The sequence below is a fragment of the Drosophila tropicalis genome, unplaced genomic scaffold (assembly GCF_018151085.1).
Source record: "Drosophila tropicalis isolate 14030-0801.00 unplaced genomic scaffold, ASM1815108v1 contig_188, whole genome shotgun sequence".
NCBI lineage: Eukaryota > Metazoa > Arthropoda > Insecta > Diptera > Drosophilidae > Drosophila > Drosophila tropicalis.
Genome location: NW_027172634.1, coordinates 132,431 through 151,205, shown reverse-complemented (window position 1 = coordinate 151,205; position 18,775 = coordinate 132,431). Strand labels below are relative to the sequence as shown.

The window sequence follows — 18,775 nt, the reverse complement described above, 5'->3', positions numbered from 1 at the left end:
GCATTTTAAACACAACTAATGTACATAATTCCAAATACAAAATAATTGAAAAATATTCAAAAACCATACATACGATAAAGGGAAAAATAGAAAGTGACAGTTACTTAGTGAAAACAAAAGTGCCAAGGGAGTTTAAATATATAAATTATGCAAGAACAAAATGGGTGGCTATGCCCCTGGAAAAATCATATAATTTTCTATTGGGCATGGACTTCATTCAAAAGAATTTTGCAAATATTGATTTTCAAAACAAAATTATTAAACTTAACAATGGAGTCGAAATTCCATTCCTTTCCAAACAATCAGAAGATGTTTGCGTAATGGAAGTAAGTGAAATTGATGATCTTAAGTTAAAAGAACTCAATACTGAGGAAGAACAAATAATAAGAAATCTTTCAAAAAAGTACGAAAAGTTATGTTTCAAAGAAGGGGATCACTTAACCAATACTAACACTATAGTTCATAGCATAAAAACTACTACAGACCAACCTATTAATTCAAAACTCTATCGGGTCTCCCCAAAATATGAAGAAGAAATAAAGAAACAAATAATTTACATGGAAAACAATGGAATTATAAGAAAAAGCAAAAGCAAATATAGTTCTTCAATATGTGTCATACCTAAAAAAAGAGATACCTCTGGAATTCAAAAATATCGTATTTGTGTAGACTATAGGCGTTTAAACCAAGTAACCGTTCCAGATAAGTACCCAATACCTATCATGGACGCTGTATTAGACAAGCTCGGTAAAGCCCAATATTTTACTACATTAGATTTAGCAAAAGGCTATTACCAAATTTTAATGGCAGAAGAAGATATAGAGAAAACAGCATTCATTTCACCAATGGGTTTATATGAATATGTTAGAATGCCTTTTGGATTAAAACATAACTTAAAAATTCAACCAGACAAATGTTCCTTCATGAAACAATATACTGAATATTTAGGACACATTCTCACAAAGGAAGGGATTAAACCCAATCCACATAAAATAGAAGCAATAAAAGCAATGCAGCTACCTAAAACAGAAAAGCAATTGAAAGGATTTCTTGGTATAACAGGATTTTACAGAAAATTTATTAAGGACTATTCCAAAATAGCTTACCCAATGATCAGATATTTACAAAAAGGCACACAAATTAATACAAATGACCCACAGTTTATAGATGCCTTTGAAAACCTTAAAACACTTATAAGCTCACATCCAATCTTAAAATATCCAGAGTTTGATAAACCATTTATCATTACAACAGATGCCAGTGACTTCGCAATAGGTGCAGTATTGTCTCAACAAGAGCAACCAGTTGCATTCGTTTCAAGAACTTTAAATAAACACGAAAAAAATTACAGTACAATTGATAAAGAATTTTTATCCATTATACATGCAGTAAACTATTTTAGACACTATTTGATAGGTAATAAATTCCAAATTATAACAGATCATGCTCCGATAAAATATCTAAACTCAAAATACAAAGGGAAAGAAATGACAGCAAGACACCAAAGATGGATTTTAAAATTACAAGAATTCGATTATGACATAATATATTTGAAAGGAAAAGACAATAAAGTGGCAGATTTTTTAAGTAGACAGGAAACAGCTGAACTAATAAACAAGGATAAAACAAATGAGTCAAACTTTGAACTATCAGATACACAGCATTCAGCAGAGGAAGGAGGATTTACAAATTTCTATATAAAAGACGATATTGTAAACAAATATAAAACTCAGATAATAGTAACTTATACAACAACGGACAATATTAATATTCATCATGGTAGAAAAATAATAGAAGTAAGCCCAGCAGAAACAGAAATTGAAATCGAAATCAAAATGCAAAATAATATAAATAAAGGAACAGTAGGAATTTTTTCAGAAGTTCCAGACTCAGAATATTATAAGATACAATGTATCTTAATGAACATTTTTTCACACTGTAATAATATAAAATTTTTTAAATGTACTAAGAGAGCTCAGGAAATTTCAAGCGAGGAAAAGTTACACAAACAAATAGCTATTTACCACACCAAAGATTCATTACATAGCGGAATAAATGAAGCTTTTAATTCGTTAAAGAACAAAATATATTTTCCAAAGCTAAGAGACCATATTCAGTTGATAATTTCAAATTGTAAAAAATGTAAGGAAATTAAATATGACAGAAAACCAATCATTATTATTATTATTATTATAAGTATAGGATATAGTTTTAAACTATCAACCTAACTATATTTTACAAGCACTGGCAACTAAGGCCTTCGGCTTAGACGAAAACTACATCCATACACTAGCCTGGGATTCGAACCCGGATCCTCGTTGTTCAGTTGCTCAAATGACTGGGTCACTTAGACAACTCGTCTACCGAGGACTGCAGAAAACCAATCAAACCTAAGTTTCAATTCACAGAAACACCGGATGTTAAAAATCAAATTATACATTTAGACATATTTCATATAAAACACAAATCGTTTGTTACAATCATAGACAAGCTCACAAAATTCGCAGTCGCTTATAATATAACAGATAGAAACTGGAAAACTAAAATGGAAATTATGATTGAACACTTTGCCAAATTCAATAAACCACATAAAATAATAATGGATAATGAATTTCGATCAGAACAGATAAAACAATACTTAAACCAAGAACAAATAGAAATCCATTATACAAAGCCAAATTCACATACAGGAAATGCAGACATAGAAAGACTACATTCTACTCTCATTGAAATAATAGCAGGAATAGATGATGATTTATCAATTTCATCCAAAATGCAATTAGCAATAACAGCTTATAATAACCGTTATCACTCTACAATAAAATGTACACCAAATTATGCAAAAAACATAGAAGATGAGGAAAAACTAAAAAACACTATTATCAAGCACAAAGGAAAAATTTTAAGCAAACAAAATAATACAAGAGAAGATTATGAGGAGGAAAGACAGGAAGGACCAATTAAAAACTATAAACGAGTTAGGCATAAGGATGAACCTTATTTTAGAATTACAACATTAAATAATATTCATCCATGTAATATAAAAAAAGACCGTCAAAGCAGGAAAAAATTAATTTCCAACAAAATACAGATTGACATCCTTGAAACAAAAATTTTTTTTTCTCTTATCCTCAGATTTTCATAATTTTTTATGTTATAATTTGTGTTCAAGGCAGATTACAAATTGAATCAATTCAATCAAATGCAGGATATGCACCTATACAAACTTATTCCACGGAAATAGTTAATGAAACAGTAATTATACTACACATTATTAATATTGACCCTTTAAGTAATATAATAAATCAAATGGAGACAAACATTAAAAATTTTAACATCACAGGAAAAAAGGAGATATTAGCCGAAATAAATCTAATTAGAGCTAAAATAAAATCCATAACCCCAAACAACAGAATAAAAAGAGGAATGTTAAATATTGTAGGAACAACATACAAATGGCTTTTTGGAATTATGGATGATGAAGATAGAACAGATATTTTAGATCACCTTAACAATATTGACCAAAACAACCATAATATTATACAAGACATGAACCAACAAATTGTTATAAATACACATTTTAATAAAACAATACACAACTTAGCAGAAACAATTAAACAAGACAGAACAATAATCAAGGACATACTTACAAGCATGGACAATCAAAATCAAGAAATAGAAATGAAAATACTTCATAATGACCAAATGGGGAAATTAAAAAATATAGAATTCAAAATAAATTATATTCAGGAAAACATAGCATCAGCAAAAAATAATATAATCGTACCAGAAATTTTATCAGAAGAGGAAATAAATAAATTTGACATTGATTTTTATAAATTAAAGCTAATCCGTATGGGCATTTTAAAATATAAGAATAATTGCATCATAATCGCAATTAAAATCCCAAAATCATTTATAACCATAGATGTCAAGTTAATTATTCCTATACCAAATATAGATTATATACAAATAGACCAAGAAAATCAGTTAATTGTAGAAATAAATAATAAAACATTTACATATGAACCCAACAAAATTTTAAAAGAATTAAAATTAAGTAAAAGTTGTACCATTAATAATAATTGCAAATTTATATTCAACAATATAACGAGTATCGAAGAAATTGACGATGATACAATTATAATCAAAAATGCCAAGAATACAAAAATAGATCAAAATTGCGATAAAAGAAATATTATACTTAAGGGAAGTAACTTAATTCAATTCGGTAACTGTAAAATTCAAATTCTAAATGAAATATTTTTAACGAAAAAACAGAATTTCACGAAAAATTTTTTTATCCAATAGAACTATTGAATCAAACCTATAAAAACACAATTAACTTTGATCATGTAACAATAGATAATTTTGACAATATAAAAGAAATCACAGAACTTAAATACGAAAAGAAAATGACAAATGGCATATTTTTAACACTTTTTATTATTATTATTATTATATGTTTATCCATTTATATACATGTAGAATTGGAATATTCCTAGTTATTTAGTTCAATATTATTTAAGGATGTGATTTCCTTATTTAAACTTTATTATTTATTAACAATGTTTCTTTGTGTTAAGAATACATATATTTATTAATTATTATAATGGCCTTAGCGACAAATTTGGGTGTGCGATGTGATCGAGGCGAGAGTACGATTGCGAGTGCTTTATTTTCATGAGTGAGTCGACCAGATAGGTACGGCCGCTGCGTGTCGTTCTGTCTCGCTCACTCGGTACCAAACGATTGCCATGATTATGCCTGCCTGACACTTCATTTCCTACAATCGGCTGTCCTGACAAGTCATTCGACCCGAATGATCCTAGCCACGGTTTCATGAACTCAGCCACTGTTGAGGTCTTACAAGGTCCTTCACCGTCGCCAACCTTCTCGACGTCGTATCGACCGTGCCTATTCACCTTCGTAACTTTATATGGTCCTAAGTATTTACCTCTCAACTTTAGACCTGTCCCATACTGCGTACGTTTAATCGCCACTAACTCGTTTAAATTGTATCTTCTTTCATATTTCCTGATTTTGTCGAACGTTCTTTTCATTTCCTGCTGTATTTCATCGATATTCTTTCGAGCCTCCGCTCTAATCTCATCACGACCACTGTTGAGTTTGGCGCTAAGGTTCGATGTTTTAGCGGGCCCACAAAAAACACTTCACTTTTCACGTGATACTTCATTTATTTCTTCCACGTGTTTTCTTATGCTAATGGTAGGCTAAGTGGGTGTGTGTATGGTGAGCGAGCGAGTCGGTAGTTGAGCCGCTATAAATTAATCGCCCTTACTCGCGGTTGTAACCAAACTGTTCTGTCCGCCGCTTAGTAACAAGCATAGAACCTAACATGTAAGCTTAAAGCGCAAGATGCAACGGTTAATTTCCCAGCACGTAGGCTGGCGCTTAAGTATAAGTATGAAAATGAAAGAGAATGAGTGATATGGGTTAACCCATTGGTGGCTGCGTCGGGTCTGCTGGGCAGTCAGTGGATTTCGGCGGCAACATTCCCCCCCCAGTAAAGCTGCTCTCTTCATGGGGTTGCTTTGCTCCATTACAGCCGACGTCTAATACAGCTACTTTAGCCACGGGCCGTTGAAGAGTCCCATTGGCGGTTCTGATGATCACTCGACGCACCTGGTTGTCTCTGGCCAGGATTGTTTGCTCGACTATACCTTTTGGCCATCTATTTCGGGGCAGAGTCTCGTCCAATATTACAACGACGTCTCCAGCTGCTATTGGTGGTCTCTTCGTAAACCATTTTCCTCGCCTGGCTAAATCTGGAACGTATTCGCGTACCCATCGTCGCCAGAATTGATCGGCGAATTCTTGAACAGCTTGCCACATGTGCTGTACGGTGTGTGTGGTTTTGAAGACTGGTTTATAGCCGCTTGCTGATCCTAGTAGTAGATGGTTAGGGGTGATAGCCTCGTCGTCTTTGCTGTCCAGAGAGACAAAAGTAAGGGGTCTGGAGTTTAGGATAAATTCCACTTCCCATAGTGCACTTTGTAGGCCTTCACTGGTGAATTTTCTCGCTGGGCAGATTGCGTAGAGTACAGTCTTGACGGAACGAACAAGTCGCTCCCATGCTCCCCCCATATGAGGAGCGGCTGGTGGATTAAATTTCCATTTGATGTCATCGAACGCCGGTTGCACGGCGTTGAAGTTGATCGTCTGCGCTTTGTCACAGATAATCTTTTCGGCAGCTTTGAAGTTAGTGCCATTGTCGCTGTAAATTTCTCTTGGGGTCCCGCGCCGATTGATGAAGTTTCGGATGCACATTATGCACGATGCAGTGTCCAGAGAGCACGCCAGTTCTATATGCACCGCCCGTATGGTTAGGCAGGTGAAAATAACTCCCCATCTTTTTTCGCTTCGCCGTCCTACAGCGACCAAGAAGGGCCCGAAGTAGTCGATACCGACGTAAGTGAAGGGACGTTGGTAGGCAGCCAGCCTGGCAATGGGCAAGGGAGCCATTTGCGGTGGATCAGGCATGGCGCTCTCATTTTTACAGCGTTGGCAAGACTTCCGCATGCCTTTGTATAAGACTCGTAGGCGTGGTATGTAAAACATGCCGCGAATCCTGTTAATACACGTCTCATGGGATGTGTGGTGCATTTCCTGATGATACCAGTTCACTATGAGCCGAGTAATGTGGTGCCCATATGGGAGCAGTATTTGGTTTTGGCCGTTTAGGTTTTCTGCTCGCCCTCGGGTACGTAGGAGCTGGTTTTCGTCTAGGAAGATATTCAAACATATGAGTTTAGAATTTGTTTTTAAAGGTTTACCTCTCGTTAAGTTGCGAATTTCTGGGTTGAATTCAGATGACTGCGCATGCCGCAGTAGGAGTGTGCGTGCCTGCTGAATCATCTCGTAAGACACCTCTGTAGGTGGCGATGCCTTTGTTTGTTTTGCTTTCAGTTTCTCAATATAGAGAATAAAACGCGCTAAAGCTCGATATAGCCTGCGCCAGTCGGAAAAATATTCCGCGTTAAGTTTTAGCTCCATCGGCGCATTGTCGATGAAGAGTATGTTGTGCCTGACTTCAGCATTGTTTGGTGGCCCCAAATCATCGCATTTTGGCCACTCGTGTTGATCCTGCAGCAAATAGTCTGGACCGTGTAGCCAAGTTTCATGTTTATTGGCGTTGTGTGTTTTAGTAGCAAGATCTGCAGGGTTAAGGTTGGTTGGAACCCAGTTCCATTGGCTAACGTTTGTGAATTCCAGTATTTCGCCAACGCGGTGCATGACGAATTGCTGAAACTTTCGTGGATCCATACGAAGCCATTTGAGAACAGTCTTTGAGTCGGACCAATAACAACTCGAATTAATTGACAAACTTGGATTTCGTTGGATTCGGTTACTCAGCTTTGCTCCGATCACTGCGGCCTGCAGTTCCATCCTTGGTATAGATAGTGGACTCAACGGTGCCACTTTCGCCTTGGAGGCAACGAAGCTGAGGTAGGTTCTTTTCCCCTGGCGTATCCGAAGGTAGCAGACTGCTGCGTATGCCAATTCGCTGGCGTCAACGAACGTGTGTAACTGGACATCATGGACTTGATCGCTGCTGTCGAAGTAACATCTCGGGATGGTCAATCCGGCGATTGTTGTAAGGATCCGTTTCCATCGTATCCATTTGGGTAACAATGCGTCGGGCAAACCAGTGTCCCAGCCAATGCCGCTTCTCCAGACTTCTTGCAGTAGGATTTTGAGCTCTATTGTAAAGCATGAGATGAAGCCGAGTGGGTCGTACATTGACATAAGTACTTGCAAGAGCTCGCGTTTGGTTGGTGTTTTGTCGCTGTCCAAAACGTTGCGCTTCAATCTGGCGAACTTGCAGATGAATGTGAATACGTCGGAGTTCGGCACCCAGTATAAGCCGAGTACCTTTTCCGTGGCGGTAATTTCGACAGCTTCGGGGAGCAGCGAATCGCTCTTTAGTATTCGAAGGACCTCCTTTGAGTTCGAAGACCAATTGCGTATGTGGAAACCACCTGCTGCATGGATATCTCTGACTTGAGTTGCGATGTTTCCGACTTCCACGTAGTCGTCGCCACTGTATATAAAATCATCCACGTAGTGGTAGTCCTTCACGACTTGTGCTGCTTGAGGGTACTGTTGGCAGAATCGATCTGCATTTTTGTCGCGAATAAAGTGTGCAATGCAGGGTGCGCAATTGATTCCGAAAGTAGACAATAGGCTCTTGCTTCTCGGATTTGCTGTCGAACCACAGAAACCTTTGCGCATGGGTGTCTGCTGGTCTCACTCGGATCTGGTGGAACATCTCGGCAATATCACCACAGATCGCCACTCGTACCACGTCTTTGGCGAGAGCCCTTATGTCGATAGACTGTACAGGTAGATCCAGGGTATCTACACTGTGAACCTCTTCCAAGTAGAATTGATTGCCATTATGTGGATTGGCAACCGTAAGCGTGACACGTTCCGATGCATTTTCTTCGCGTGTTGTATGGTTGGTCCATTTTAGGCACAGTGGATCTGGAACGCCTTTTAAGCCGAGCTGCTTAAAGACCTTGTTGTCGATGAGCGTTAGTGCCGATTGTAGTATATTCATGCAAATAATCATTCAGTACAATGAGCTCAACTTGTAACACTCTGTTGCAAGTATAAACAATTAAACATATACGCACTAAAATATAATTGTGCACTTGTTTATATATATACATTGATGTATGTACATAAACATATTCACATAAATCTACAGCTAAGCATGATCATATATGTATGTACATTTGTATATGCACATACATATATTCACATAAGCAATGTATGCACAAGCGTAACGTGAGCTAGAGCCAGGCCAGCGTGTGAACGCTGACCAAGCACTTTGATGCAAGCGCTCCAACAATATGTATGTATGTACTGACACTCTCCCTCTCTTTTGTAGCTGTCGCATAAGTCGCAGCATAAGAATATGTATGTAAACTTAGCTTAAGCAAAATAATAATTTGGAATAAAGAATCATTCTAAAAACGACTATGCATGGACACTGACGTGTTCATCTTGGATATACTATTTTTTTATCAAAGGAACCCGGTCTTGGTATATATATAACATGGCGACCGTGACATAATAAGGACCCGCTATCTGCTAACAAAAACAACAACTGCAATCTGCAAACCAAATGCAAAAATCAAACCATCAATCAACGTTAATGTCAGAAGAACAACAACTGCAAATATTAACCACATCATTCAGTACAATGAGCTCAACTTGTAACACTCTGTTGCAAGTATAAACAATTAAACATATACGCACTAAAATATAATTGTGCACTTGAATATGTTTATATATATACATTGATGTATGTACATAAACATATTCACATAAATCTACAGCTAAGCATGATCATATATGTATGTACATTTGTATATGCACATACATATATTCACATAAGCAATGTATGCACAAGCGTAACATGAGCTAGAGCCAGGCCAGCGTGTGAACGCTGACCAAGCACTTTGATGCAAGCGCTCCAACAATATGTATGAATGTACTGACACTCTCCCTCTCTTTTGTAGCTGTCGCATAAGTCGCAGCATAAGAATATGTCTGTAAACTTAGCTTAAGCAAAATAATAATTTGGAATAAAGAATCATTCTAAAAACGACTATGCATGGACACTGACGTGTTCATCTTGGATATACTATTTTTTTATCAAAGGAACCCGGTCTTGGTATATATATAACATGGCGACCGTGACATAATAAGGACCCGCTATCTGCTAACAAAAACAACAACTGCAATCTGCAGACCAAATGCAAAAATCAAACCATCAATCAACGTTAATGTCAGAAGAACAACAACTGCAAATATTAACCACAACACAAAACATGAACATTTTATTTATTTAAATGAAAATTTTATTTTAAATCAATTGGAATAAATGCCCAGAAGAAAGCAGAAGCAGCGGTTGGAACCATTTATAAATCAAGCGAACCAAAAGAAAATCAACCAATCAATCAACAATGAACACCAATGAACAGTGAAGATATTCCCTTTGCGGAATCTGCTCCTATCGAGCAAAGGGATGCGCCGACGCTAGAAGAAGCGTTAGAGTTGTATCCCAACGATGGACCGCGCCCACTCACAATAGCTGAGTACCGGGCCCGCAACACCAAATCAACAGAGTCAAAGAAGACAAAAAGAGGAGGCCAAGTAAGAAAGCTACTCCAGCAGAAGAGGCTGGAAGTAGACCTACTGGCCACTCTGAAGACGGAGGAAGACCGACAACGCTGCATAGAGCGTATTGACATACTGAAAGCTGAACTTCGCCAAAGAGCGAAGAAACGCAAGGGGGCCGCAGAAATGCGCAAGCCTTAACTTGCCTTTAATTTAATAATAGTAATAATAACCTTAATAGCAAGTTGAAGCACGAAAGTGCAACTTGCGACTTACTAACTGTCCGATAGGCTTTTACTAACAATGTGGTTGGAGATTTTTTTTTAACAATAAATGAAAATGAAATGTATACCTGAATTGTGAGCCAACCACATTTTCTATAATTTTTCCACGTCTCTGGCTCGCTGTGCAAGACACAGTTGAGATAAATTTTATTTCTCTCTTACTTTTTTTTTTCTCTTCACAAATAATTAAAATAAAAAAAATACGCATGAATCCATAACAATCTTATTTTAATATTTCAAATAGAAATCAAATTCAGACATTTTATGAAAAAAATTAAAGTAATTGCTAAAAAACAAGTTTTTAACCTGTCTTTATGAACTTTATTTCATATTTTTGAATACTTATAAAAAAATAAAAACAAAAATCCCATACGTATGTTCGATAATAGTATAAGTAAATTTGATGATATATCCGTTATACCCACAATGGGGTTAATCGAAACAAAATCAGTGGACTCCACTGCAAATGTCATAAATAAAATTGAATCATCAAATGCTGATATGAGATTAACGAACATACTACTTTTAATAATTGTCATAATATTGTGCGCATATGTATTATATAAGGCTTACCTATTACACAATAAATGTGTAACAAAAAGAGCTCTAAGCCAAGCTAACGATCTAGATAAGATCTAAAAATACATATGCACACAAGCAATTATAAATCAAAACCTTTTTAACAAAAGATAAAATATATATATATATATAAAAAAAAAAAAAAAAAAAAAAAAAAAAAAAAATGACCCATTGTGACAGGTACTTTGAAAAAATAAACAACAGGCACCCTAGCATAGTCCAAGACTTAATTGAGGTTTTTAGGAGCGAGGGAAGTACCTCACCTCAACGCTCCATAAACTTAGTACAAATTAGGTTAGCTTACCTTGACATAACGGGCGAAGATTTCCCAGTCAAAGGAGGCACTAGGGTACAGATGAGTTTCATTCTCACGGTACCATATGTATGCTGTTTTTCAAACGCAGCGGGCACACTACGTTTCTACCTAATGGAGGAACAACAGCAGTAAAGAACTAAATACATCCATAATCAGTTTAATAGGTTTAGGCAGTTAGTGTAGAATATGGATAAAGCAGAAACAAAACAGCTCCAAAAATATTTACCTTTCCTTGATTTCCTGATACAATCAGGTGAAACAAATCACAAATACAAGGAAATAAGGTATTGGATAGCCCACAACTACAAATTTCAAAAAAATATTGTAGATCTTATGGAAAAATCCATAAAAGTAGCTTACAGTAGATTGTTAGCTAAGACTCCTTTAAGAAAAGACGTGCCCGGATGGGTCCACGAACTTTTCAAGGACTCAATTGCGCTGATAAACATATCAGAATCGAGTGCAGAACCAATAGATTTAACAGACTCAGATGTAGAAATAATAGACATAGAATAGTAAAACCTTACACATTTTCAATTTTTTTTTTTCTTTAATTAACAACAGGTCTAAACGACAAATTTCTTTTTTTTTTAGTAAAATGGGTTCTCAAGAATCCAAAATAGAAATAGAAATTAATCTTAGAAATTAATCTTAACAAACTATGGTTACTTGGGATGATATAATAGGAAAAGCTAGAATACACGCACAAGAATTAACTAAATCTTGTAAGTGCCTCTCGCAGAATAGAGAAACATCCCAAGACACAGTAACCAAACACACGAAGATAATAACCGAGAATCTTCAAGCTATTAGAGCAGTATTAACTGAACACTATAGCAAACTAAAGATATGGCAAAAAGCAGCCGCAAGTGCGTTCTACAGTGATTACAAACAAAAAGCAATAACTGTGTTTAACAGACACAATATTGAATTTAAACAAACATCAGATTTGGAAACTTCAATAGTACTGGAAGAAAAAACGCAACTAATGGCTGATGAAGAAATAAGTCAAGAAGAACCATCAGCAATAAGTCTTAACAAGCCAATAATTCCCAAAGAAAACAACAAAATGACACAAACAGTGGTAGAATTCATAAACACAGCCACCAGGCTGCTACCATACTTCGATGGTGATATTAAAAATCTACCTGGTTTCCTTGGAGCGCTTCGCATACTTAACAGCATAAAAGAAACGCACGAAGCAGTAGCTATCGAAATCATAAAATCAAAATTAAAGGGTCAAGCGGGTAATACCCTAAGTTCTGAAACAACGATTGATGAAGTAATACGAAAACTATCAACAATCTTCAAGGGGGAATCAGTGGATCTTTTAACAGCAAAAATTAAAAATCTGCAAAGAAACCCCAATAACTGTGTTTCATACACAAAGGAGATTACTGAGTTGACCGACGCCCTTAAAGGCGCATATATTTCGGATGGTCTTCCAACTGAACAAGCAATAAAATACACCACCAAAGTGGCAGTAAATGCTATGGTAAGCCATACCAAAAGTCAAAGAGTCCAGCTATTAATGGAATCAGGAAACTTTGATTCGGCTAAAGAAGCCATTGCTAGATTCACTACTCTTTCAGTAGAGACGGGCTCCACAGAAGGTTTCCAAAAAAATACCATTTTTTATGCCCAGCATAATGACCGCGGCAGACGCCGCTATAACAATAATGGTAACTGGAGAAACAACTCGAATTGGAACAATAACAACTCGAATTGGAGCAATAACGATGCCCACAGAGCCCAACGAGGCCGAAATTATTCACGCTACCGAAGAGGCGGCCGTGGAGGTGGACACAATAATAATAGACAAAATACAAATAACCAACAGAATGGTTACAACAACACAAATGTCCGAATTACCCAAAGCGACCAGGGAAACGGACAAGATCCTCCAAATGCTCAAAATTAAAAAATAAAGTCTATTCCATTAACCTAAGTCTTAATAATTTCGTATCATTTAAGAATGTTAAAACAAATAAGAAAATAACATTCTTAATTGATACCGGTGCAGACATTTCAATAATAAAAGAAAATTCGGATGTATTTCACGACATCCAAGTAAACAAAACTGTAGACATTCGAGGCATAGGAGAAGGAGTAATAAACTCCAAAGGCCTAGTCTCAATAGAATTGCAGACAGATAAATATATTATTCCATACGAATTTCACATGCTTCATTCAGATTTCGCAATCCCATGCGATGGAATAATAGGATTAGATTTCATAAAAACTTTTAATTGCAAATTAGATTACAGCAATTCAGAAGATTGGTTTATACTTAGACCACAAAAATTAACGTACCCAATTTATGTTCCAATAACATTCAATTCTGGTAACAACTCAACACTTCTACCAGCAAGATCCCAAGTGGTACGCAAAATAGAACTATCTTCAGCAGAAGATAACATTTTGATTCCGAATCAGGAAATTAAACCGGGCGTTTATGTCGCAAACACTATTGCAACAGCCCAAAGTACTTTTGTCCGATTCTTAAATACCACAGATAAATGCCAAATAGTAGGCGTTAACAATATAAAATTTGAATCACTTTCGAACTACGATATAGTTCAAAATACCAGAGATATAAGAAAAGAATCTGTAATTCATAAATTGAAGAAAAATTTCCTAATACTATTCAAAGACAAACTCGAAAAGTTATGCACTGAGTATAGTGATGTGTTCGGACTTGACACCGAACCGATCACAACAAATAATTTTTATAAACAAAAATTAAGACTTAAGGATGATGAACCGGTATTTGTGAAAAATTACCGGAGTCCGCATAGCCAAATAAACGAGATCCAGCGACAAGTTGGAAAGTTAATCGAACAGGGTATTGTTGAACCATCTGTTTCGCCTTATAATAGCCCACTCTTGCTAGTCCCAAAGAAAACACTTTCGGGATCTAAAGAAAAAAACTGGCGATTAGTAATTGACTACCGTCAAATAAACAAAAAATTGCTGTCAGATAAGTTTCCGCTCCCCAGAATTGATGATATTCTTGATCAATTGGGAAGAGCAAAATATTTTTCTTGCCTTGACTTAATGTCAGGTTTTCATCAAATTGAACTAGAAGAAAAATCAAGAGATATAACGTCTTTTTCAACAAGCAATGGCTCATATCGTTTTACGTTTCGGTCTAAAAATAGCACCTAATTCATTTCAGAGAATGATGATAATAGCATTCTCGGGGCTTGAGCCAAGTTAAGCTTTCCTCTATATGGATGATTTAATCGTTATTGGTTGTTCTGAACAACATATGATTAAAAATTTAGTAGATGTTTTTAAACTCTGCAGAAAAAATAATCTAAAACTGCATCCAGAAAAATGTTCATTCTTTATGCATGAGGTGACATTCCTAGGTCACAAATGCACAGATAAAGGAATCTTGCCAGACGACACAAAATTTGACGTCATCAAGAATTATCCAGTCCCACATGATGCAGATAGTGCTAGACGTTTCGTTGCATTTTGCAATTACTATAGACGTTTCATAAAAAATTTCGCCGAATATTCCCGGCACATAACAAGATTATGTAAAAAGAATGTTCCATTCGAATGGACAGCAGAATGCGAAAATGCATTCCAATACTTAAAAGAAAAGCTCGTTCAACCTAATCTATTGCAGTACCCGGATTTTAGCAAAGAATTTTGCATAATCACAGATGCAAGCAAACAAGCATGTGGAGCAGTTTTAACACAAAACTATAATGGACTCCAGCTTCCAGTTTCATATGCATCAAGAGCATTCACTAAAGGTGAAAGCAACAAGAGTACTACAGAACAAGAGCTAGCAGCAATACACTGGGCAATAACATATTTTCGACCATATATATATGGAAAACATTTCACAGTGCGAACAGACCATAGACCATTAACAATTTTGTTCTCCATGGTCAACCCGAGTTCAAAACTGACACGCATGCGGCTAGAATTGGAAGAGTACGACTTTACAGTAGAGTATTTGAGAGGTAAAGATAACTTTGTGGCAGACGCCCTATCAAGGATAACAATATCCGATCTAATTGACATGAACAAAAAAATCCTGAAAGTCACTACCAGGTACCAAAGTAGACAAAACAATTTCTGCGCAGAAAATAAACAAGAACTATTGCCAAGGCAAAATCTTGAAAAAGCTTCCGAGCCCAACGTATATGACGTTATTGTAAATGACGAAGTACGAAAAGTAGTGACCTTGCGAATAACTGATTCCTCGACCACTTTCAAACATGGCAAGAAAGTTATAGCAAGAATTGACATTTGCGATATGTATACCAATGGAATTCTCGACTTAGGTCAGTTTTTTCAAAGGCTCGAAAAAGAAGCCGGTATACTTAGTATCACCAAAGTCAAAGTGGCACCGAGCGAAAAGATCTTTGAAACTATTTCAATAGAATCTTTCAAAAATATGGGCAATAGAATTTTACAATTTTTAAGAGTAGCGCTACTCAAGCCGGTGACCCAAGTAAATAATAAGAAAGAAAAAGAAGCTATATTGTCTACATTCCATGACGATCCCATTCAAGGAGGTCATACAGGCATAAATAAAACAATTGCAAAAATAAAGAGACGATATTATTGGAAAAACATGACTAAATGTGTAAAAAAGTACATTAATAAATGTCAAAAATGCCTGACGTCGAAAACGACAAAACATACAAGATCACCTATGATTATAACCGAAACACCACTATATGCTTTTGACAGAGTGATAGTAGACACGATCGGTCCACTACCACATTCGGAAAATGGGAATGAATACGCAATCACATTAATATGTGACCTGACAAAGTATTTAGTAGCAGTTCCTGTTGCAAACAAAAGTGCAACAACTGTAGCAAAAGCCATATTCGAATCTTTTATTCTGAAGTACGGTCCAATGAAGACGTTCATTACGGACATGGGAACAGAATATAAAAATTCCATTATTACTGCGCTGTGCAAATATTTGAAAATAGATAACATAACATCTACAGCACACCATCACCAGACATTAGGTACCGTTGAAAGAAGTCATAGGACCTTCAACGAGTACATTCGTTCATATATTTCAGTAGATAAAACTGATTGGGACATATGGTTACAGTATTTCGTGTATTGTTTTAACACAACACCATCAGTAACACATAATTATTGTCCATATGAACTTGTATTTGGTAGACAAAGTAACCTACCAATTCAATTTAATAGCGTTAATACTATAGATCCAATATATAATATAGAAGACTATTCTAAGGAAGTTAAGTTTAGATTAGAAAACGCGTATAAAAGAGCTAGAATAATTTTAGAAAACAATAAAATTAAGCAAAAAGAAATAAATGATAAAAAAGTATCGGATTTTAAAATAGAAATAGGAGACAAGGTTTTCTTAAAAAACGAAACTGGTCATAAGCTTGATTCAGTGTATTTAGGACCCTTCGATGTTGTAGAAATAGGTAAAAATAACAATATAAAAATTAGAAACAATAAAGGTAGGATACAAAAAGTACATAAAGATAGATTAAAAAAAAAAAATAATAAAATAAATATATAATATCAAAAGTTAACTAAAAAAAAATATATATATATATGTTTATAAAATTTTTTTATGGATTCATCTATTATCAAAAATATATTCATATGATTTCGAAAAGAAAAGAGAGAAAGAAAATTTGTCTAAGCAGACACAATCTAAAACACAAAAAAAAAAAAAAAATTTTTTTTTCCTAATATACACATTTACCTTACCCTTATTTTACCATTAATTATAATTAATTAATATGATTATTAATAACTCCATAATATTACGTTATTCTCTAAAAAGGGGAGGTGTAGTATATTCATGCAAATAATCATTCAGTACAATGAGCTCAACTTGTAACACTCTGTTGCAAGTATAAACAATTAAACATATACGCACTAAAATATAATTGTGCACTTGAATATGTTTATATATATACATTGATGTATGTACATAAACATATTCACATAAATCTACAGCTAAGCATGATCATATATGTATGTACATTTGTATATGCACATACATATATTCACATAAGCAATGTATGCACAAGCGTAACATGAGCTAGAGCCAGGCCAGCGTGTGAACGCTGACCAAGCACTTTGATGCAAGCGCTCCAACAATATGTATGTATGTACTGACACTCTCCCTCTCTTTTTGTAGCTGTCGCATAAGTCGCAGCATAAGAATATGTATGTAAACTTAGCTTAAGCAAAATAATAATTTGGAATAAAGAATCATTCTAAAAACGACTATGCATGGACACTGACGTGTTCATCTTGGATATACTATTTTTTTATCAAAGGAACCCGGTCTTGGTATATATATAACACGATCCCTCATCTAGAAATGCAAAAGTGTTAGTGACTTTCGTTTTATTGATGATTTGTATTGGAATGACACGGAAATATGTTGAGCCAGACTCTCTGGATCGCTGGGTGTGCTTGCCCTCCGGCGTATGCACGTTGGTGACCATAGCTGGCCTGTTTGGGCTGCTGGATTTCGCAGCCTCTGGTATTGGCTGCATCTCGTGGATCAATGGGTGATGTTTGCTTCGGCAGCCTCGTATGCCGCAAACCTTCTCACGTTGGCACTTTTGGTGATGACGGTTTAGGCATTGTTGGCAGAGCTTGTGATTTTTCAGAAAAGAAATCTTTTGTTGATGTGGCGTGGCTTTGAACGATGGGCAGCTGTGTATTTTGTGCCCAGGTTCGTTACATACGACGCACGTAGTTTCCTTGACCTGCTCTTCAGGTGCCTCTGTGTGATGATTTAGGCTTCCGCTCTTCTTATGGTAAAGCGGTGATGTTACCTGGCTTGCTGCTTCAGCTATGTCGTAGATCCATTTGCTAAAAGATTCCATTGATGGTATCTTAGTGTCTTTGGGAAACATTGCCCACTGCAGCTTCAGTTGTGTGGGGAGTTTCTCTAGTAGCTCTTGTACGAGCATTGGGTTCTGCATGTAACCTGTGAGTCCACATGCTTCCATCGTTGAGTAGATGTTTCGTACACACAGTGCGTATTCGATAAGTGGTTCAAGCTTATCTTTTATTGCGGGTAGTTGCCGCGTTTTTCCCAGTAAGTTGTGCAAAATATGCTCTGGCCGACCGAAACACATACGTAATGTTTGTATGATTTCAGGGACCATTGCGGGTAAAAGGAGTTTGGATTGAACTAACTCACGTGCTTTTCCCTTTAGGCTAGCTTGCAGCCGCATAAGATTTTCTGCATTCGTATACCCAGCGATTTCCGTACTTGTCTGAAAACTACTGTAGAATAGAGGCCAGTTCTGAGGATTGCCATCAAATGTTGGAAGCTCTTTCGGTATCGCTTGACGGGCTGCAAGTTGTGCCGCGCTTGGCATTGCTGTGTTTAGGTCTACGTCCATTCGCACTTTATTTTCTGGATAGTACGATGCAGCCCTGTTTTGAG

General features: G+C 36.1%; 1 protein-coding gene across 1 annotated transcript; it reads right to left on the bottom strand.

The window, feature by feature from the left end:
* Positions 1–5,457: 5,457 nt before the first annotated feature.
* On the bottom strand, positions 5,458–8,596 carry LOC137572083 (uncharacterized). The gene is made up of 3 exons (XM_068283865.1): positions 8,276–8,596; positions 6,798–8,124; positions 5,458–6,746 (listed from the first exon to the last, which is right to left on the bottom strand). The coding sequence occupies exons 1-3, from the start codon at positions 8,594–8,596 to the stop codon at positions 5,458–5,460; spliced, it is 2,937 nt and encodes a 978-aa protein (XP_068139966.1).
* Between the last annotated feature and the right edge of the window lie 10,179 nt (positions 8,597–18,775).